Consider the following 22,031-nt stretch of genomic DNA (forward strand, 5'->3'; position numbering starts at 1 on the left):
TGGCAAGTTTGAGACTTGCACTACTTGTGACTACAGCTAAGCCTTTATAAGTTAGCGTCTTGCCAGCTTGCACCGTGCATTTCAAAATAAAAACATTCGCTTTGTGGAAATGCGTGTATTAACTGAATTGTAGCTGGGGAAGGAGAAAAAAAATAAACAAAAGCTGGCTGGTGACAGGGGGCTTGGACTGCCAGCCCTGGGTCGGGACCTCATTTTCTCAGCGCCACACAGACAAAAAGGCCCTGCTCATCTTTGCTGCTGAGCACGCCGGCTGGATGAGAAGGTTTTTTTTTTTCCTTCCCCTAACAAAACTCTGAGTGATTTTAACCAAAACACAGGCTTTGGTTTCCATTTGCCCTTTGCATTTACTTGGTTCAGCCAGCAACCTGGGGCCTCTCCTTTCCTTCCTTATGCCTCCTTACAACTGTGAAATGTTCTGCAGCCAGGTTTTTGGTGGCTCGAGAAGACCTTTTGTGCTGGCTCTTACCTCCGGCTGTAAGCAGGGAGCTTGGAAACTCACTGGAGACCTTCACTCAATGCTGCCTGGACTGATCTGTAAACAGTCTGGTAAATAATAATAACAAGTTACAAATACTAACTGTCCAATAATTCCAGTCTGCTAATAGCCCCCCTGTTAAAATCCACTTCAATGAGGTCTTTTAAAATTTCTTAAGAGGTAAATGCCTTTGTAATGAACATCTTCATGTTAGATGGGCCCCGTGCTTGAGGTTTTTATTTAAATGTAAATTGAATCCTCCCACCGGAAAGCTAACGGGAGATTAAAATAGCTGGTAGGGGATGAGAATTTGCTTTTATGTAGTCGTTTGACTCAACTTCTTGTTGATTTCCTCATTTCTCTTATTTTATGGCTAGAGCTGCTTTAAAATAGTTTCTTATCTGGACCAGCACGAGCTATCAGCAAGAGCAAACCTTGGCTGGCTCGCTGCGGGCTGACCTTGGGGCAGCACCGAGGGGTTTGCAAGCCAGAGCTGAACCTGGAGCCTCCCGTGGCCGCCTCCGGGGACCGTCACCCCCCGTGGCCACACGGAGCGAGCCCCTCTGCAACGACCACCTGGGACCCTTCCAGCCCTGCAGGGTGGGCTCGGGCAGTCAGCAGCGTATGAAGGCCGTACGAGTGCACTGCCCCGAGGATGTCGAGGGCTTTCAGAGCTGACGGAGGGTCCTGAAGGCTCGGGAGCGTCTGCTGGGCTGAGCTGCGAATGCCCCTCTGGGAAGGAGCTTTAAAGCTTGCTGGAAGATGTGCTGAAAGGATCTTTATCTTTTGCTCAGAAGTGTTTTTTCTGGACTCGAAGTTATTCTGCATCACCTTCAGGAGAAGAACAGAGAAGCAGGTCAGGGAAAGAAAAGCCCTGGATGTCATCAGGCTGGGAAACTTCTGCTTCGGAGAAGGCTGAGGCCCAAAGTTCCCAACGTCCTTATTCCATCTTGGAGTGTTCTCATTTCTGGACACCTCGAGCCTTCACTTTGCGAGCAGAAGCTCTGCTGTGGCTGCTGCCTGTCCCTCCCTGCTGGGGCTGGCAGGGTGGGTGCCCACGGCAGGGGCACCGCAGGGGCTCAGCTCCCCAGCCCCGAGCAGCAGCACCAGGCCCCCCAGCACCATGCCCCCAGCCCAGCAGCCTGGAGCAGGGGGCTCTGGGGCAGCCCCCCCGGGGCAGGGTCCAGCCTGGGACCGCTGCAGCACTTCCACTGCTCCCTTCTCCCTCATTTTTCCCCGTCCCTCCAGTTTCTGGTAGTTTTGTTTCCGCAGCAGCGGAGGGCGGGCGGGGGGGAGCCGCTGTTACAGAACATCCTGTAACAAGCCTGCGAGCGTGGGGAGCCATAAAAGGCTTAAGTATGGGGCTGGTAATCCAGTGTGTACACACGCACGCACGCACACCCCCAGCTGCAGACACCGAGGAAGATCCCGGCCGCCGCACCAGATGGGGAAAACTCTGGCTCCGCTCTTCCTGCGTCTCCTGGAGGCAGGCGAGTAGGGCCGAGGGATTTCTGCTGCTTTCCTCGCTGCCCTCCCACGCAGCCTCCCCTGCTCCCGCCGGCGTCCTCCTTCCCCTGAGCAAGGGCTGCGGGGAGGAGAGGGATGGATGCGTGCGGGAGGAGGCGCTGAGGATCGGGGCTTCCCTGCCTTGGAGTTGAAGAGCGTTTTTTAGGAGAGCCCCGCGCTGCACCCGGGCTCAGCACCGCGGTCCCCAGCTGTAAGTAGAGCATCTGGGGGGGGGGATTCCTGCTGGAGGGCAGCGGGGTGCTGGGGGGCTCGTGGGGCAGAGCAGATTGCACCGAGCGCTAAACCAGGCTTTTCATGTGCAACCAGAAAGGAAGCTTTGAGTTTGTGTTTTCTCCCTAAGAAGTGGTTTTAAGGAGGCTGATTTTTTCCCCCGTTTGTTTGTTTTGTTTTCCCCGTCGTCCCCCGGTGGGATATTTTCTGCCTCTTTCCCAGGCCAGGCCCTGGGAGCCGCGGCAGCTGGCAGAGCTGGGTGCGCAGAGCTGCCCCCGCCGAGGGCTGCCCCCAGCTCTTGGCATTCCCTCCGGAGGGATGCAGCCTAAATTCAGAGTAACGGGAGATGTACAAACAACCGGGGGGACTGCGGGGCTGGGGAAAAATCTGGTGTATTTGACCTATGGAAAGGAGAAGCTCTTCTTGGAGAGCAGCGACAGCGTCGGGGGGCAAGGGGAGGGGACGCAGGATGCAGCGGGGAGCCGGACGCGCAGGGGCAGCTGGCAGATTTTATTTTCTCCCGGTGAAATTGTAACTCCCTCTCTCAAGACAAAATGTAATGCAAACAAATCGTATCTTTTTTCCCACTCAGGAAAAAAAGGATGCTCTGCATGCCTTCCCTTTGCTAACAAGTGACAGAAAATGAAACATCTTCTCCCCCTGTCCCATTGCGTGCTAAAGCTTCTGGCATCGCTCTGACTTACAGTCGCTGGGCTGTTAGCTGTGGAATATTTCCTTCCACAACCTCTCTACCTTCCTATTACCGACCTCAGGAAATTGCATTCGGCATGATGAGGCTGAAAATGATCCCGAGGGACTGCTGTTGGGGGAAGGGGTGAAGCCGGGGGGGTCAGGTTGTTCGCAGCTCCAGCGGCACGCACGTCTGTCTGCAAGGAGATGCTCAGAAACAGAGGGGACGAAATGAGCTGCTGTGAGTGCTGCTGCTTTTTCTTTGCTGGCCATCAAGGTACCGTTAATTCTCATTCATAATTGCTATGCTTTTGCTCTCTCCTTGAAACTAAGCTAAAGTCTATTTTTTTTTTTTTTTTTTTGCCAGCTGGGTAATTTGCAAAGGCAGGGACCCGATGGGTTTTTGGTTGTTATTTTTCTGGGTAGCTGTTACTATGGAAAGGAAACTTGATTCAGCGTGAGGAGAGGTCAGAAATACCAGACTGCGAATTTCATGCGTGTTCTGTTTAAAACCTCAGCTGCCAGGGTCTGAGCAAGGAAGGAGTAAAGGCAGCCCCAGAGTCCTTGGCTTGCAGCGGTGTTTTTAGAAGTCTTTTTTTTTGCTTAAAAGTTGTAGTCATTTGAAAACCCAGACTTGGTAACGCCTGACCTTGTGGGCTAGGGCTGTAATAGAACTGTCAAAGCTTACGAAGGGCTGTCTGTGTGCAGTTCTGCGTCACCAAGGAATGGCAGCAGGCCGGGTCACACAGCACCTTGCTGCAGGTGACCGCAGCAAAGAGCAGGTTGCTTCTGTGGGACCACGCAGGAGGGTGAGGGTTTTGGGTGGGAAACTCGGGCTTCTCCCAGGCTGGAGGGACAAAGGTGCCAGAGTCTTCCAAAGGCCCTGGTCCTGCTCAGGGACACGAATAACCAGTGAGGACTTGATGAGAGCCGTGCCTGCGTGGGTGCTGAGCTCTCTGGACAGTTGTAGGAAGGGGCTTTGGGGTGCTGGGCTGCTGTGAACCTGATCGTGATCAGGTGGAGGGGTGAAGGAAGGGGAAGGGGGGGGTTCAGGGCTCCCGTCTGGGTGCTGAGAGTGGGAAACGTGGCTCTGGAGCTTCCCGGGACATCCGACCCCATGAACGTCGAGTTTCCTGTCTTTGCTGGAGCAAGGAGGCATTTTGTACAGCAAAGGCTGTACCGAGCCTGCAGGGACAGGGCCTCCTCCCGCGGTGCTGATGTTTATCTGCCAATGCAGAGGGCGACTACACCGTGACATTTATGTGCTTCTAGAGGAAAAGCAGCTCACTCCAATTACAGTGATTAACAGCTAGGTTTACGTGCTGCTCCCACATCTGAAACTTTTCCATGTTGCTTTGTTCGAGTTGCACTGCGTCTTGCCGTCTTCCAGGGTGGGTGGAAACAGCACTGAGGAAATCCCCGCTGCGTTTCCCTCCGTTCTCATCATTTGCTGGTTTTCACCTCTTGACAAAATCCCTGCTCCCATCCAAAATGAAACGTTCCTGCCCCGAGCTGTGCCTTGGGTGCTGGGCCCAGAGCAGCAGCAGGGAAGCAGCTGAATATTGCCAAAGCCTGGATGTGGGGCTGGAAGAGCAGGGAGCAGGGACACGGGGGGACTGGGGCTGGCAGCTGCCCCATCCCCATCCTGGCAGCTGGGGAAACTCCGGGGGATCTCCCCCAGCCTCCTCCTCTGTGCCCCCCCTCCTGCCTGCTCCTGGCCTTGCACCGTAACTATTCCTTGGGTCAGGAATGGGTTCCCTGCACTGAATCATCTCCTTCTCGCTGTCTTCATCGCAGCCTGTGCTGTGTCATCTCTCCCTGCTCTTTATTTAATAGAGTGCAGGCAGCCAAGGCAGCGCTGAACTGAAGCTGCTGACTCCTGCGTGGTGCTGAGGAGCAGGAGCTGTGATTCCTTCCCAGTGCTCGCGTGCTATTTCCAGCTCATTGTTGCCCCTGTTCCTGCCTCTCCTGTGACGCCAGTCCCCCTTGCATTGAGAACAATCCCCGCAGGGGCTGGGGGGCTGGCAGACAGGCTGGTTTCAGCCGAGCTTTACAGCCCCTTCCTTTTCTCATGCTGGCTGGCACGCTGCAGGACTGCCCAGGGCTTTTCTGGCATGGCAGTTGGGTGAGTACGAGAGCTTTTTCTCAGTAGGGAGCAATTTTTCTGATAGCTTTCCCTGTCTGCATCTTTGTTTTAACCTACTCGTGGTGACAGCGAGGAGCACGTGGGTGTTCGGCAGGTGGAGGCGGTGCGGGGAGCGGAGATGCTCTGGGAGCACGGCTCCTGCGGGCTGTGGAGGGGCCCTGGGTTTGACGGGTCGCCAGGTCCAGCAGCAGAAATCAGGGGTCAGTGCTGATGGCAGCGGAGCTGAGACCCGAGCGTGGCCGTAAAAGGATGCCAAGGATGTTTGCGGTGTTCACCTGGATCTCTGGCATCCCCGAAAGGAGGGGAGGAGTGGTGGGGAATGGAGCAGGCACAGCAGAGGGCTGCACCTGGGGCTGCGCAGGGGCTGGAGGTTCTTCAGAGAGGGCTGGCATCATGCTGGATCAGTAAATAGTGGGTCCTGTCTGCTTGGGGGCTGCGTAAGGTCGGGGGGTCTCTGTCTGTTCCACCCTGGGTGGAGGATATGTGCCTGCGTGGCATGGGGTGCGCACGATGATGTCTGAGGGTGCCTATCCTCAGCGTGAGCGTTAAAAATAGAAGGTTTGGGAGTGGCTCTGGGGCCTTTTTGCACTTCCTTCAATTTGGAGAGCTGTAAATAGGCTGCCTTTTCACCCTGCGCTTACGCAGCGAGTTGCAGTGCAATATTCAGGGGAGCGTATCACCCCGAAGAAAAGCCTGTTGGATGCAGGGTGGGGATTTCAGCCCCAGCTGGGCCTGGTGCTCGTCCTCCCCAGCCGAGGAATTCCAAACCTGGAGCATAAAAGCTTCTGAGTCCTGGGGAGATGATACAGGGAAGAGAGCACGAGCAGCCACAGGCAGCAGTGCCGGGTTCAGCGACAAGATCTGCCCTGTTGGGGCAGCTCATCACTTCAGTGCATTCGGCACAGCCTCTCGTCTCTAAATCACAAATCGTTGGAGGTAATAAATGCCACTAAAGCAGGCCCTGGTGGGGGCTCAGCTCCGTCTGCCATCTCCTCTGATAGGAAAGCAATTACCATTCATTTTGATTCTAATGTAGCCATTTAGGAAAAACACGTTAATGCCTCTGATTTGTTTGGTATAATTAAGTGATAATTCCCTCTGCCCTGGAGGAGAACATGGCTGCAGCGCGCTGGGTGTTCGGTCAGCACATTTTGGCAAGTCCCAGCTCCCAGGGCACAGCACCAGTGATGCTTTCTAGTGAAGCGCCGGGAGATGCTGGGCAGCTGGAGACAAAGGGTGCGGGTGTAGTGCTTCAGACTGACCTCAATTTTCTTTTAAGAGCATGAAAGAATAGAAATCCTTATTGCAAGGCAGCTGGATTCAGGCAGGGCTTTGCACTGGTGCTGCCAAGCGCGGTGGCTCTCCGGGTGCCCTGGTTCCAGCTGCCTGGGACCACAGCTGGGTTGAATTTGCAGGTCCTTGCTCTGCCTGTTCTCACAGGGAACCCAACAGAAATGCTCACCCACCTCCAAGTCTTTGAATCTAACTCCTGGTCTTTGTGTGCTAACATGCTGAAAAAGATTTTTTTAGGCAATGCCTCGCTAAAAAGGACCAGTTGGAAAATTATGCTCGAGATTTGGATATCCTTAATGACAGCAGAGAAACTGTCTGGCAGCAGCAGTGAGGTTCTGCTTTTGTCAGGCATTTGAGTGACGTGTTTCATCCCAGGACTGCACTTTATAGTTGAAGAAATTGAGGGACAGGGCAGGAGAATGATTTATTGGAGGTCAGAATGCAAATCTGTCACGCTCCTGGAAATAGGAGCTGGCTCTGCTTTTCTAATTTGCTGGACCACGCTGAATTTGTCCACGGCAATGCATGAAAATTCACCTGGAGAGAAAAAATTAATTATTCATGAAAGCCACGGTCCAGAGCTGCTTAAACTGCCAGGGCAAAAAATCCCCGAGCTGATCCAGTCGCGGGCAGCGATGCACATCAGAGGACAAGGTACTGCGGAGATGGAGGACAACAGCTGCTGGTCTCATCTGCTGTTTGCCCCTTTGTCTTCGGCTGCTGGGAGGATGCAAAGCACGGCGTGACTCGCTGCTGCTCTTTATTGTTGCTTTGTGTTCCTTTGTACCGTGGCCCCCGCGGTGCCGGGGATGTGCGCATGTGCCTGCGCCGGGTCCTGCTGCTGGGGGCTCGCATCCCAAGAAGTGTTTGTGTGTTATGAACTGGATTCTTTACGCAACAAATAACGCTCAGCTGGCTAGTGAAATTTATTTGGGAGAATAAGTTCAAATAAACAGGAATCCTTCCATCAGCCCCGCTTAAATTGATTGGGTTTTGTGCCACCTCAGGCTGGTAAGTGAAGTGATTTTGATGGATCTCCATCCAGTTGTCTGAGACCTGCTTTGCTGATCCTTTTCCATCACTGTCCTCTAATTCACACTTTCGGGGGAAAATCGGGGAACTAACAAGACCGTGGAAGCTGATGTCACCGTCAGACGCTCCCCGCGGGCCGTGCCCCGAGGCAGAGCAGGCAGTGAGGAGCTTGTGGTGATGCCTGAGATAACCCGAGGGCCACGTCCACCTCCCTGCTTGGCTGGTGGGCGCAGCAGGCGTGGATCTGTAGGAGGAAGACGCGGCGTCCCCAGCGCGCTGCACGCACGGGGGGGCAGGGTCCGATCCTTGCGGGGAGATCTGCCTCGGCGCTGGGTGCTGCGGTCCCCCGAGGCACCCAGATCCCCACCCGGCTCACCCGAAATGGTGGTGAAAGGCGGCTGTAGGTGGCTGTTGCTACGCTACAGGCTCCGGCTGTCGGAGGGGAGCCGTGGCCAGGGCTGGAGGAGGAAGCTGAGCGGCAAGGCGAGGTGCGGGGCGGCCGCGACGTGGTCCCAGGCCGGGCAGGTTATGGGGCTGGAGGCCCACTCGTGTCCTCTCGGGTCTAAATGAAGCTGTAGGAAATGGGTCTGGTTGTCTCTTGTGGGAGGAGGGAGTCTGCTCCTAAAAAAAAAAAAAAAGAGGACCATAACAATTTATTGCTTTGTTTGCGCTTAAATATCTTAGCTGGGAGAGTTCAAGTTGCTTTGCAGCCCATCCACCGTGCCGTGTCAGAATAAATAAGAAATAACCCCCCCCCCCCAGAAGATCTGCTGGCTGTCAGCCAGGAGGCAGAGAAGAGGGTCTGGGAGAAAACATCAGCTCCAGGGGCTTCCAGACCCCGGGCTGCAGAAACCGGGGCAGCCAGCCCCGCTCCACCGCCGGGCAGCTCCTGTCAGCAGGGGTGGGCTCCGTGGGGCCGCAGCATCCTCGGGGAAAGTCTCAGGGGTCTGCAAAGGGGACCAAGAGGGAACAGCACTGTTCTAGAGCAGTGCGGGGAGGGGTCTGGGCTGTGAAGTGCTGGGGAAGGATGCTTGGAAGGGGACGGTGTCCTGCACCGCTAAATGCCTGGCCAGGAGCGTGCCTTCGGTGTCAGCAGGCTCCTACCCTGCTCTCCTGTCCCCAGATGTGTGTGCCAGGAGAGGCTGCTGCAGCCTGCGAGGGTAAACACAAACCCTCCTGTGTCTGAAGGGCAATAGCCCACGCTGGTTACACAACCGAGGTGGAGATGCTCGGTGCAGGAGATGCTCGGTGCAGGATGCACCTTCTGTCACGCCGCGCAAGCGAGCGAGCAGCTGCCTTTGTTCCCTCCCGTTTGCCCTCTCTCTGCCTTCCTGCACTAATTAATCTCATCTGCATCGCTTAACGGCCATCCCAAGGGAGGAGAGGGAGAAAATAAAAGGCGTGCAGCCAGAGCTGGTGCCTCTGCCTGGGGGCTGCTGGCAGGACCCCCGGAGCACAGCACAGCACAGCCTGCGGGTCGGGGCTGGGGGGCCAGCGCTGGTGGTCACCTATTGCAGCCGGGGGGGCAGGAGCAGGGTGTCCCAGCGTGTGTGGGCAGACGTAACCAAGGGTCAGGAGGAGAAATCAGGTCAGAGAAGGAGGACGCGAGGAAAAGTTCCCGAGCAGGCAGGAAGGCAGCCGGGGAAGTGAGCAGACGGCTTGCAGCCTCCTCGGCTTGAGCGTCGCTTGGGGGCGGGGATGCTCAGGAAGCAGGATCACAAACTGACTCCAACCTCCCTTGCCTTCCCCCCCCCACCCCCCTTTGTTTTGTTTTATTTTTAGGATCGTTCTCTGTGTGAGCTGCTGAGGCAGATCGGGAGCTGCAGGATCGATGGAGACGCACTGAAAGGTACCGCTGGCTGCTGCGCCGTGCTGGGGGGACAGAGGGGCTGGTGGCTGCTGGTGGCTGCTGGTGGCGGCTGGTGCAGATGTGGTGGTTTCGGGCGCTTTGCTCTGCTCCTGGCTGCCTGCAGCTCTGGCAGGGGAAAGACGGTGACCACACTTCATGCTTCTGCACCTCTCTGCTCTGTTTTGCAGCCTAGGCACCTCCCCACGGGCAGGGGACCGATGCTGCCGCCATGGAGGTCGCCAACAGCAGAGATTTCCAGTGGAAAACCCTCGCCCCGCTGCCCAGCCGCAGGGTCTACTCCACCCTGGTGGAGGCTGGCGGGCAGGTGTTTGCCATCGGGGGCTGCGATGACAACGGCGTCCCCATGGACTGCTTCGAGGTCTATTCCCCCGAGGCCGACCAGTGGACGGCGCTGCCCCCCATGCCCACGGCCAGGGCCGGGGTGGCGGTGGCCACCTTGGGCAAGCGGATCATGGTGATAGGGGGGGTCGGCGTGAACCAGACACCGCTGAAGATAGTGGAGATGTACAACGTGGATGAGGGCAAGTGGAAGAAGAGGAACTCGCTGAGGGAAGCGGCCATGGGCATCTCGGTGACGGCAAAAGGCAAGGAGGGTTCGGTTCCGGCTGCGTCCTTCCAGGCTGCGGGGGTGGCTGCTGGGTGAGCGGCTGGGGAAGGTCAGCATCCCTCCTTGCACCAAGCCAAAAAGCTCTCTGGGCCATGCCACGGGGTTGTGATGTTCACCAAAACCTTCTCTGTGCTTGTAGAGGTTGAGACCCATGTGTTCCATCCCGCCTGCTAAAGACAGCAGGCTGTTCTTGGTGCCAAAGGCGGTGCTCTGCTCTGCCCCAGAGCCACGAGTGCTGGTGTCTGGCTGCATTTCTGGCAGGTCCAAGCTCCAGGGTCTGGAGCTGAACTCCTCCAGGGCTTTGCAGCCAGTTCAGGTTTAGTTCCGCCCGAGTCCCAGACTGGGGGGGAGCTGAGCGGGTGCACAGAGCTGGGACAGCCCCTGGCTGAGCCGTGGAGCTGGAGAGGTGCAGGTCCCCGAGCCGTAGACCAGCTTTGACCTGAGGACAAATCTGTGGTCCAAGCCCAGAACCAGGCAGAGGGGTCAGCTTTGTAGCTGTGGGCTCAGATCAGTACACGAGAAAGGGAAGCACCTGGGCTCATGGGGGGCTCCTGCCCAGCTCCCCTCCGTGAGCTTAACCATGGCCTTAAACACGCCCTGCTAAATGCCTGCAGGGCTCTGCCTTTATCAGCCCATCTCATTTTTTTTTAGTTTACAAGCAGAGATGTGGAGCATTGATTTCCTTTAGCGCCTTGTGCTGTGCTTTGAGGCCAGGCAGCTTCCCGGCGCTCCTGGGTCACCAGCCCCATCTCCGGGCAGCTTCTTTGCAAGCTGCTCCTTCTTTTTGCTTAAGCGGCTTTAAAAGCTGCCGTCAAGGAATGCTTAAAAATAATATTTACCATCTTGGGGCTGGTTTTCTCTCTGAGCTTGCCTATTGACCGGTGTGGAGGGGCCAATTTTGTGTGCGGGGCCGGGAGCAGAAATAGCTCCCCAAATACTTCAGCCGTGCAGCCGGGTCTCTGCTTTTCCAGCTGCTTTGCTGTAGGGCTGCTGTCGCTGATCTCCTGAACTTTGTGCGTGTGGTGCTGTGCTTGCTGAAGGAGATAATGTGGGTGCCGTGGCCAGCAGGGTTTTGTTTTGGGGAGCCAGCTTTGCCGCTAGCCAGAGGTGGACGTGGCTGACTCGGAGAGGGGCTGGCAGCTTCAGTGCCATGTTTGGGCTCCAGCCCTTCCAGTCTGGGTCGCATCCTGACCCAGAGCTCGTGGGGCGAAGACAGCAGCACAGAGGAGCTGGGTTTGCTGCACTGCTGTAAACACCCCCAGTCTGGGTGTGTGGGGCAAAGGAAGAAAGGGAGAAATGATCCGTTACCAAAGCGAGGGAAGGGGACGCAGGCTTACATCTTCCTTATCTTCCTTCTGCTCAAAGGCTCGGGAGCAAAGAGCCCTGCTGCTCCCACCCTCTCTGCACCCCTGAGCACTGGCACAGCACCCAGGGGTGCCAGCACTGTCCTCGGCTCAGTGTCCCTGCCCCCTCCAAGGGACCGTGCTGGGAGCAGGGCTCTGGGTGCTGAGGGAGGGGATGAGGAGTCCCATGAGCAAGTCCCAGTGGGGTTGGGGGCATCGTGTGACAATGTGTACATTCTTGCACGGAGTTGTTTCAGCCAATATAATAATTTTGTGGGGTTTTTTTCTTTTTTTTTTTTTACTTCTTGGCCCTGTCCAGACTACAGAGTCTATGCGGCCGGAGGGATGGGGTGTGACCTGCGGCCGCACAACTACCTGCAGCACTACGACATGCTCAAGGACATCTGGGTGTCGCTGGCGGCCATGCCCACACCCAGGTACGCGGCCACCTCCTTCCTGCGAGGCACCAAGATCTACGTGCTGGGTAAGCAGCCGGCCTGCAGCCTTCTCCGGGCTTTGTGTGGGGCTGGCGTGGGCTTGGGGTTTGCGTCCACACCCCCACAGCAAGCACCGGAGAGAGCCCGTGTGCCCTTGACTGCCCCGGGAGCTCAGAGATCCCGCGGCAGCTCGGTGCCAGGTCAATGCCCCCTTTGTTTCCCTGCTCGGTTTGCATTCCCAGGACTGAGCTACTGAGTGAAACCACTTCTGTCCACGTTACATCACCCAAATACTGCTCGCCTTCCAAAGAGTCAGCCTTTGACAGGAAGGTCCCGCTGTCGCTGGGCAATGCCAGACCGAGCCCGTTACAGGGAGCAATATTCCTTAGCCTTACGGAAAGGGGAACCAAGGCAGGGAAGTGTTGCCATTAGCTCACAGCCAAACACACAAAGCTGGGATCAACCCAGGAGCCCCAACGGCTCAAACCACCAGATAACACCGGCTGTCTTTAGGGTGCTACCAGAAACAGGCTCTTTTGATCTATTTTGCAGTTTGTTTGCTGCTAGCAAACAGTTTGGGGGCCCAGCAGCGAGCACAGGCTCTGCTTTCAGAGGCACGGGGAGCATCCGAGCGGAGAACAGCTGCTCTCCTTTGCCTCTGATTGCCGGAGAATAAAGCAGGTCCTTGGCGGCCGCGGTAGCAGCTGCCTTGGCTCTCCTGCTCCGTCGGGAGCGGGGCTGGGGCTCGCTGGCTGGCACTGGCGCTGAACTCATCTGAATTGCAAAGGCTCCCCGAGCGCCGAGCCCTTCTCTGCTGTGCGTTTGTCTTGATTAAACGGGTGCATACTAAACACCTTCCTGTGCTGCCTACCCGCGGCCGCTGGCACGGAGGGAAGCGGAGGGTGTGACGCTCGGAGAAATGAAGTGCTTTAATTTTATCAAACTGCAGCGCAAAGAGAGGGAGCGCGAGGGGGACAAGGTGCCGGGCTCAGCAGCCCTCATTCCAGGTGACTTAGGACGTGAGGGTGGCATCGGCTGGCAGCTCGCTCGCTCTCAGACTGCCCCAGGAACATCCCCGGGGTCCTGCTGGTGCCGTTGGCCAAGCCAACCGTCCCTTCCTTTCTTCCCGTTCCCATTCCTTTCATCCCTTTTCTTCACATCCCCTCACGCAGGCGGGAGGCAGTCCAAGTACGCCATCAACGCCTTCGAGGTGTTCGACACCGAGACCCGATCGTGGACCAAGTTTCCCAACATCCCCAACAAAAGGGCCTTCTCCAGCTTCGTGCCCACGGAGGACAAACTCTTCAGCCTCGGGGGCCTGCGGCAGGGCCGGCTCTACCGGCAGCCCAAGTTCATGAGGACCGTGGACGTGTTTGACATCGAGCAAGGTGGGGCTGTCCCGGCTCCGTCCCGGGCGGGTGGCAGGCGGGGATGCACCCGGGGGCTCTGCAGGGGTTGGGGTTTGGGGCTGGGAGGCTCTGCCGAAACTCTCAGCTGCTGAGTTTTGAGGGTACTGAACCCGGAGCCCAGCCTGCAGCGAGGTCTGCGGTCAGGGATGACAACAGAAGGAAAAAAGGGAAAAAACCTGGGCCAGAGGGGTTCGGCAGCTGCTGGGTTCGGCAGCTCCCTCCTTGACAAGGTGGTGGGGAAGCTGACCGCCGTGTCATGGGTTTTTGTTACCCTGAGGTGCAAATGCACGTCCACGGGGAGGTGCGAGGCCTGGGAGGCAGGGGGTTCCTGAGGGGGAGCGCTGCTGCCATGCCCGTCTGTCCTGTCCCTGCCAGGCGGCTGGATGAAGATGGAGCGCTCCTTCTACCTGAAGAAAAGGCGAGCAGACTTCGTGGCCGGCTACCTGAAAGGCAGAGTCGTCGTGGCTGGGGGGCTAGGTGAGGCGCTGGGGACAGCGGTGACACTTGGGGGTCGGGGGGTGTTGTTACAGAGCGGGGAGCAGGGGAAAAGGACCCCATAAGGGGATGGGCTTCAGGGTACAGACGAGGGATGCTGGCCAGTGCTTCCCGCCTCGCTTTGTGTCCCCAGGGAACCAGCCGACCGTCCTGGAGTCGGTGGAGGCCTTCCACCCCGAGAAGAACAAGTGGGAGAGCCTGCCCCCGATGCCCACCCCGCGCTGCGCCTGCTCCAGCATCGTGGTCAGGAACTGCCTGCTGGCGGTCGGCGGGGTGAGCCAGGGGCTGAGCAGCGCGGTGGAAGCCCTCTGCGTCTCCGATTCCTAACAGACCCCAGCCCCAGGGGGGGGACTCCTCTCCCTGCTGGTTCTGGGCCGGCTCCTGGTGGTGCTGAGCTGTGCGAGCATTGCTCGAGCCGCCCTGGGAGCCTGGCTCTGCCTGCTGGAGGCTGACACCAGCCTTGCTCCGAAGCTGCTGCTCCCATCCCTCCTGGGTGCTGCTGTTCGGGCCCTGCAGAGGGAAGGAGATTTTGGCCAGGGGTCCCCCCTGGTCATCTGCAGAGCCCCGTGGGGAAACCCCGGTGAAGGGACTGCTCGCAGCGCTGGTGTGCGCCCTGTCTCCTGCCAGGAAGGGCTCTGGGCAAGCATCTTCCCGCTGCCACCCTGACCCACCACAAAGGCGACGTGTTTGGGGGTTAGGAGAACGCAGCCAGGTCCGCGGCGGTTCAGGGAGAAGGGACGTGATGCCCTCGGAGCACCCTGGGGTCTGCGCGTGCTTCCCTGCACAGATCCCCTTGGCTTGCAGCAAGGGAAACCCTGGACCCGCAGCCAGGCTGAGGGGATCGTTCTTTTGCCTTCGTAGCAAGGCTTTCCCCGCGCACCCGTAGCATTTCACTGTCACTTTGCCAGGAGCCGGAGCACGGGGCTGCCAGTGCTCCTGGGAGGGCGAAATGCCCGAAGGACTGCTTTGGCAAGAGGCTAGCCCTTACCTTTGGCACAGGAATAGCACAAACATGCCTTCGCAGGGGTTCATGTAGAGGTGGCCTCAACCTGCTCTGTTCCAGCCTGGTTTTTAGTTCCTCCAGTGATGTGGGGTCTGCTGTTCGCTCCTGAGAAAAAGGAGCAGAACTGAGCCCTGCTGCTGGAGCTGGAGCTCTCTCCTGCTCCCGGGGCCAGGCAGTGGCGTTGGTGACAGCCTTGTTCCAGCGGTGAGGACAAAAGACCCCAGCCACCACAGCCACAAGACCCCAGGCACCGCTCCCTCTTTGGGTTCGTCCTTCCCGGGCAGTTTGAGGGAGGGCTCGGACCGCCGGGTTACACTTTGAGCTTGTAGCAGCTGCCTCATTAAAAGCTGTCTCCAGAAAATCTCTTGGATGAGCCCAGGATGTGCTAAGGGCTGGGCCAGGACCATCTGCTGTGATGAGGTGACGAGGTGGGACCGGGGCTAAAAAGGGGGAGATGGGGCCAGCTGTGGCCGAGGTCAGCAACGTGTCCCTGCTTGGGCATCCCTTGATATTTCCAGGGATGTCTCCCTGCTGGGGCATCCCTTGCCACTTTCAGCATGCCCCATCCCTCTCTGGGGACAGTTCCCAACCTGAGAGCACCATGGGGGTCCTGGGGGTGACCCTGCCCGGCTCAGGCTCTGCAGGCAGCACAGAGCACGGGGGACACCGTGCGGCTGCCGCCGCTGTGGCGCCGGGGCTGCCTCCCAGCCCTGAGCCCTCTGGGGACAGGGGCAGGGGTCAGGGCCCTCTGTGCCCCCGGTGTCCCCCAGCTGCTGTCCCCCTGGGCCCTGCCATGGGCGCTGGGGCCTCTGGGCTCCGCTGGGAAGCAGCAAGGCGAGGGCTGCGTTTGAAGCGCGGCGCTGTCAGCTCCAAGCCCTCTCCCTCTCTGATCTCCAAGCGCCGCGGCGCAGAGATGAAAGGGGAACAGCACCGACTCCGGAGCGAACAACCTGCTCGCTAATTATTTACATCCCACCTGCTTGTCTCTGGCTAAGTACAATCAGCACAGCGGCGTCTGCCCCCGTCCCCGTCATGTTCCCATCCGTGGTGCTGCCGCCTCGTTCCCGTCGGCACCGGGTGCTGGGAGGCTGCAAGCACAAACACCAGCGAGGGAGCTGTGCCCCGACCTGCGGCTCCGTCTGGGCTGGGAAGGAGCCCAGAGCACCCCCATGAGTGCATCCCTGGGGTGCTGCCTCCTGACCCCACGAAGCATCCCTAAAACGGTGAAAATTGGAGGAGAGGGGGCTTGGAGGAAGGGAGGGAGCCTTGCACCTTTTTGGAACAACCCCCCCAATCTCCCGGCACAGCACATCTCCATTTCAGCTGCCTCTGCACGGCCGAGAGAGTCTCTAGCTGGTAACCAAGTGTTTTCCTTTGTCCTCAGGGGACCTTTTCCCACACACCGCGCAGCCTGGTGCTCCCCCGCTCCCGCACCAGCCCTGGTTATCGTGGCGAGGCCGCGCTGGCTGGGGCTCGGGTCCGGTGCCTTTGTGAGGCTGGAGCGAGGGGAGGAGGAACCCACTGCCTTTGTCTGGCTGCAGCACAGCTGGGGGCTGATCCTTCGCTTTCTCCCCCCCCCCTCAGAAAGGCTGCGGAGCGAGGCAGACAAAGCAGCGTCGTGGGAATAAACGCGCTGCAGGACTTAATGAAGAGATGTCAGGGGCTGGGGACGAGGCGGGGGGGAGCCGGTCAGTCATCAGAGCTGGAGATGTGCCGAGCATTCAGAGCGGGAGGGAAGAAGGAGCTCTCCGAGCTGCAGCATAGCAAGGAGCTGGTGCAGGGCAGCCTCCTTTGTCGTGAAGCCCAAGCTCTTGTTCCCAAACCGATCCCGAGCACATCCCCAGAGCCGGGCTGTCCCTGGCTGGCAGCAGGTCGCCCTGCAGGGCTCTGCTCCCGCGTGGGTGCGCTTTTCCCCATGGGCTGTGCCGGGGCAGGGAGCTGCCGAGACTTCAGACACTTCCCACACGCCTCCGCTGTGCCAAGCTCCAGCTAACGCCCGCTCGGGGACCTCTGCAGCTGGTCGCTTGATTTTTTTTTTCCCTTGCGATAGCACCGCTTGCTGTCTACCAGCACGCCACAAACGGCTTTGAGAGCACGGAGAGGCACCAGCAGCAGGAAGGGGAGACGAGAGGGATCCATAATTAGCGGCAAGAGCTAGGGTGAGAGGTTGGGGTGACCTGTCCCCGTGCTGGGCTCTGCTTGTGGGGCAGCATCACCTCGGTGCGGCCCCGCTGCTTCAGTTTTTGGTGCCTGAGGTCCAGCCTTGTCCCGTGCAGTGGCCGCGGGGTCCTCAGGCTCTGACTGTGCTCGACCCCACTGATGGGACCCACCTGGGGTGTCAAACTCATCTTTAATTATTTGAAGACAACCTGTACAAGCCTCCACCCCAGACATTATGCATGCTGTGTGAGTGACCCCAAGCAAAAGTGGCCTGATTGCACAGATGGAGATAAGTATCCTGCCCATCCGCAGCGCCTGCATTGCACCCCAAAAGTGGCCCTGTCAACCCCAGTCCTGCCCCCAGCCGTTCCTGGGATCCCCTGCCACTGCTGGCCTTCTCTGGGGCTCATCCTCAGGGCTGTGGGGACGGTGGGACCCAGCTTTGTGCAAGGCAGGCTCTGAGGCTGCTGAGCAGTCAGCAGCGAGCTGTTAGGCAGCACGGGGTTATTTAAAGCCACCGTGGGACTCCAGCAACCTTCGTGCCAGCCTCCTCCGAGAACGAGCATCCCTTCCCTGGCTCCTCTTGGCTGTGGGAAATCCCAGGCCCCTTCCCGTGGGTTGAGATTCCCTCCGGGAGCAGGGGAAATCCTCCAAGCTTTCCTTTTTTTCCAGCATTACCGCTGCAGCTCGACGGCAGCATTCGCTGCTTCCAGCCTGCTGGCAGACAGGAGTGGGAGGATTACGTCTCTCCCCTGATGGTTTTCACAACGGCACCGTGAGTCCTGCAGCTCCTACTGCTGCGGGAGAGGGGAGGCTGCGGGAGATAACCTGCTTTGGTTTGGAAGCAGAGCCGTGCCTGCCCTCCAGGTGACGGAGAGGTGACCGAGCGCCAAGGCTGGGGAGCAGGGAGGTGAATCAGCGGCACCCGACGTTCGTGGGGTTGGCTTGACTGGGAGCCAGCATTATGCGTGTTCGGGCTGAGCAGTGCTGGATGCTTTCCCTTCCTCCTCTGAGTGCTGTCTGAACGGCAGATGGCATCCATGGGCCGAGCCCCGGCGCTGCCAGCACCTTCCAGCCAGCAGCGGGGACCCTGCGCTGCTGGGGTGGCTCCCGCAGCCCCCTGGGGCTGTGCAGGGACCCCTGCTAACGGCACCCAGCAAATCTGAAGGATCTGGCAAGCGACACGATGTGAAAAGGATGATATGTGTCTCCCGCAGTGCTTCAGCTCCCATGAACAGGCACTGCCTCTGAGCCCAAGCACCTTGCGGTAGCTGGGACAAGGCTGAATTCTGCTCCCCGGTCCTCCAAGCAGGCAGTCTGTAATGCTGCTGCTCTGTGCCAATGCCTACGTGGCTGAATCCTGCTCTTGCTCACACTGCTGCAGCTTCCCTGAGCTCTGCAGTGAACCTCTCCAGCTTGGATGGCTGCAGAGTTTCTCTCCCCAGACGCCTGTTGCATCTTCTCAGCGGGTGATGCTGGCGCTTCCATCTCTGACACCAATACCCGATGGATCTCACTGTGCCTGGAGGGCCAAGGCAAAGCCTCAGCCAGGGGGTCAAGCCCAGCGATCAGACCGGGGGCCTTGAATTGCAATTACCAGCTGCCCCGGGGTGAATTTTGGTGGCTGCTGGGGGCGAGACGAGCCCCTCTGTCCTCCCGGGCAGCTCAGCAGCGGTGTCCCACGGGGCGCAGGGCACTGCGGGTTGGGTTTGCCCTGCATGACACCAGCACTGCACATACCCGCTGATCACCTCCGGCAGGTGCTGCTGCCCGAGCTGCAGGTGTGACCAGCACAGATCTGGGGGAAGCAGCTGCCTGAGCTCACCCGTCGCACCCGCTCGGTGAGCAGCAGACACGCAGCAGGTCAGAGCGCACCGGCCTCGGGTGCTCGTTCCTCCGTGCTTCATTCCAGGGGAGCATCCACGGCTGCTCCTGCTCGCACAGCGGAGGGTTTGTGGCCTCAGCTGGCTGGTGCCGCCCTCGTATGTTGTGCAGGGCTTCCCAAGGCCAACTGAAAGCAAACTGCAGTTAGTGTTCGTTGTTCAGGGACGGGGAATTCGATGAAATGTCTGCCTCATCTCGTATTGTGAGGGTTGCTGATGTCTGTCTGACGCTGAGAACCAATTTAGATGCCAGTTCAGTAGCAGGCACGCTTAGACTTCAGCACAGAAGCCCTGTTGATGACAAAATATTTTGGCTGAGGTTGGCCTTTAAATTGGTGCAACTGTTGTGGATGGCGGTGCAAAAGGAATCGTTTAGAAATAGTGCAAACAAATATAAAATAACCGGGTTACGACCCAGCTTCCTTTCCAGAATTTGTAGTAAATTTGACTTGCCTTGGAGAAATGTTGTCAGCAGTCTTGAGAACAGATTGGCAACTGTCTGCAGTATCTTTTTTTAAATATCTGTATTACCCCTAACGGTGACTTGCATTGAAATGGGCTCACGCATCCGTACACTGAGTGCTTTTAACCACGCGTCGTAGCACCATTTATTACTGTTCAGTAGCAGGTCTGTCAAACGGCTCCTCCTGCTTCTGGGGAGCTGCAAAAAGCTCCGCTTCAGCCCTCCTGACCTGCCCAGCCACCAGGCAGCACAGCACCGTGCCCACCAGGCAGCACAGCACCATGCCCAGCAGTCGCAGTGGGCACGGTGCTGTGCGTGCCCTTATCTGCAACCCAGCCGAGCCTTTGTAGTTTTCCAGCTCCTAACGGGGCTCAGCAAATCATGTAGCCGGCTGCTGTCGTGTCCTCGTTTGAACTCTGGATACTCGAAGTCGTGCTCGCTGGAAGCCAGGCTTTTCAGTACCGGCGCTGAGGGCTGTTCCAGCACGGCAGCGGAGCGGTCCGGTCGCTGATTGCTGCCCGGCTTTCCTGCCAACGAGCATTGAGCATCGCTGCTCATTGTCCCCAAGCAGCCTTTGTCTGTATAAACAGGAAATTTCTTTAAAGCAACCTCTAATATATCTGGTCGCAGAGCAGAAATAGCTCCTGTACCTTGTCACACTCCCGTAACAGACATAGCAGTGCCCCGCTCTGCCCCGCTGGCCCCGGTGGTCAGCGGGAGCTGCTCCTTGGGTGACTGCTCCCCTTGCTCCCCTTCCCAAAAGGGGACCCGGTATGAGGGTCTGTGTGAATGCTGCCATACAGCTGTGAATTTCTCTTCATTTGGAAAGGAACAGAGCTCCTCCATGCTGCTGGAGCTGCAGCAGCACTGGGAGGCACCGGGGCCATCTGTCATTGTCACCGTGGTGCCCTGCGCTGCCCCGGCCCCGTCGCCTTCCCAGCCCTGCTGAGACGGCTGCAGGCAGACAAAGCCTCCCCGTCGGCATCCGCCCGCGCTGGAAAGGATATTGAGTCACTACCGTGAAATACAAATGCTTCCTGCACTGAAAATTCAGGCTCCAGTTTTTAGGGAGAGTTTGCTTTTTTTTTGTTTTTGTAAATGCCCTGGGGTTTCTGCAGCCCCCCGAGCTGCCCAGGCTCAGGCGATCCCTGCCGCAGCCTTTCAGGGCTGTTCTTGGGTGTGCAGCACAGCCTGGCCCTGTACAATCTGCGCAGTATTATAGAAGAACCTGTGATAAAAATAATTATTTTGTGGATTGTATTTTCTCTGCTTGCTGTGGGTAGCTTGCACTTGCTGGTGTGTGCACCAAAATCCCAGTAACTGCGTTAGAGCGAGCTGTTCGCATATACGCAGGAGGAGAGCAAAACCTGGGGAATTGCTCCAAAGTGGCAAACACAGGAGAACATTGTGTTCGGGCTGCTGCCCAGCCCTTGTCCCTGCCTGTCTGGGGTTTCCAGAAGTGGAGGTTCAGCAGCAGGACTCAGATGTATTGCAGTGGTTGAAGTACAGGGGCTGCACTGAACAGGGCTTGCCATTTTGGCTTTTATTCACAAGCTTTTAGATTAGAGCTTAACGCAGAGCACTGTACATATCTCACCTGTAGCAATTTCTAGGGTAAATACCACATAACAACAAAAACCATGTCACCGCCTGAAAATGTGATTAAAAAACCAAGATAAGTTCGTATTTTGAAGCGGCTGGTTCCTGGCCTCTGTAATTCCCATGATGAAACCAGCGGGTCACCGACTTTGGGCCACTCGTTCTGCGAAGGAGACCAGGCAATGAGACATTGTGGCCATCCACGGCCTGCTTTGGTGGGGAGCAAGCAGGAAAACAAATCCGGGCACCTCTGCAACCCTGGCGTGACTGCACCAGCTCGCTGCCCCAAACCAGCTCGCCCCCGTGCACAGCTTTGCCTTGCTCCTTGTCTCTTCTCGGCGTGCCTCACCAGGCAAACCGCTACACGCAGAGCTGCCCAGTGATGCAGTTTTCTCTGCCCTGTCCAGCTGGATGAGACACTAGCTGTGCTTTCTGCAGCCATGCTCCATCTGACCGCAGCGCGCGTGCTTATCTCGGTGGCTGCACGCAGCAGGGAGCTCGCGGCCGCTCACTGCCCCCTGCCCGTGCTGGAGGTGATAAGGAGGGGTGGCAGGACCCGGCCGCCCGAGCAGCGAGAGCCTTATCGGGCTGATGGAGCTGGGCAAAGTGATCCTAAAGAGCGGCCAGCCGGAGCACAAACCCTTCCCACCGAGGGGTTATCAAGAGGGATCACTGGGAAAAATGAGCTGAGCTTGACACCGAGCGGAGGGCTGAAGGGTGTCTGCAGGCTGCCTTAATCCCAGGCAGCTGCAGAAGATGTGGGTTGCAGAGGTGGCCTGTGCTGTAATCATTACATTTGATAGGTCATAAATTACTTTTCCAAAGGCTCCCATTGCTGTTTAATGTGTTTCCCTTCTTCTGCTGATGGATGGGGCACCCAGTGGGGAAGATCAGAGCAAAAACCGCTTCCTCTGTGTTTTCAGGGGCAGAATGGGTTTCACACCTGCCTGAGCACTACCCAGCAGAGGGTGAGGAATGCTGCCAGCCTGGAAGACCGCTAAGCAGAGGTGATCATTTGCCTCTTTGTCGTCTTTGGCATTTTAATGCCTGGCAGGACCCTTCCTTTCCCTTTTGGTGGGCTTGCTGCCATAAGCGTGTCTTCTGGGGCAGGTTTATTCCCTTAGCAGCTCACAGAGGTGAGCAGAGCCTGTGCACACCAAGCCCAATGGCAGAGACACAGGTTTGGACCATGACACGGATGCTTTTAGTATAGAGGTAACACTGCCGCATTGATTTAAAATTAAAAAATAACAATACAAAAATAGGAGGCTGGAGGTGAATAAAGCTTCCGTCCTTACAAAGCATCGGGCTGATCAGACTAGCTTTGAGGAGGTTTCCCTGACACAGAGCCAAATCCCCTGTTGACTT

General features: G+C 57.8%; 1 protein-coding gene across 6 annotated transcripts; it reads left to right on the top strand.

Annotated features, from left to right (window-relative positions):
• Positions 1-1,824: 1,824 nt before the first annotated feature.
• On the top strand, positions 1,825-21,925 carry KLHDC8A (kelch domain containing 8A). 6 transcript variants are annotated; one of them, XM_083812518.1, is made up of 7 exons: positions 1,825-2,213; positions 9,177-9,243; positions 9,432-9,848; positions 11,534-11,698; positions 12,824-13,039; positions 13,436-13,537; positions 13,689-21,925. In XM_083812518.1, the coding sequence occupies exons 3-7, from the start codon at positions 9,473-9,475 to the stop codon at positions 13,880-13,882; spliced, it is 1,053 nt and encodes a 350-aa protein (XP_083668644.1). In that variant the 5' UTR covers positions 1,825-2,213; positions 9,177-9,243; positions 9,432-9,472; the 3' UTR covers positions 13,883-21,925. The 6 variants fall into 6 exon arrangements, with proteins under 6 accessions (XP_083668644.1, XP_083668649.1, XP_083668647.1 ...); XM_083812523.1 differs by lacking the exon at positions 1,825-2,213 and adding an exon at positions 2,728-3,200; XM_083812521.1 differs by lacking the exon at positions 1,825-2,213 and adding an exon at positions 4,668-5,048.
• Positions 21,926-22,031: the final 106 nt, after the last annotated feature.

The sequence above is a fragment of the Anser anser genome (genome assembly GCF_964211835.1).
Source record: "Anser anser genome assembly, chromosome: 27".
NCBI classification, from domain to species: Eukaryota; Metazoa; Chordata; class Aves; order Anseriformes; family Anatidae; genus Anser; species Anser anser.

Coding starts and splice junctions, on each gene's coding strand:
- KLHDC8A (XM_083812518.1), top strand. CDS start 9,473: ATGGAGGTCGCCAACAGCAGAGATTTCCAGTGGAAAACCCTCGCCCCG. Junction 13,040..13,435: donor CGTGTTTGACATCGAGCAAG/GTGGGGCTGTCC, acceptor TGTCCCTGCCAG/GCGGCTGGATGAAGATGGAG. Junction 13,538..13,688: donor CGTCGTGGCTGGGGGGCTAG/GTGAGGCGCTGG, acceptor TTGTGTCCCCAG/GGAACCAGCCGACCGTCCTG.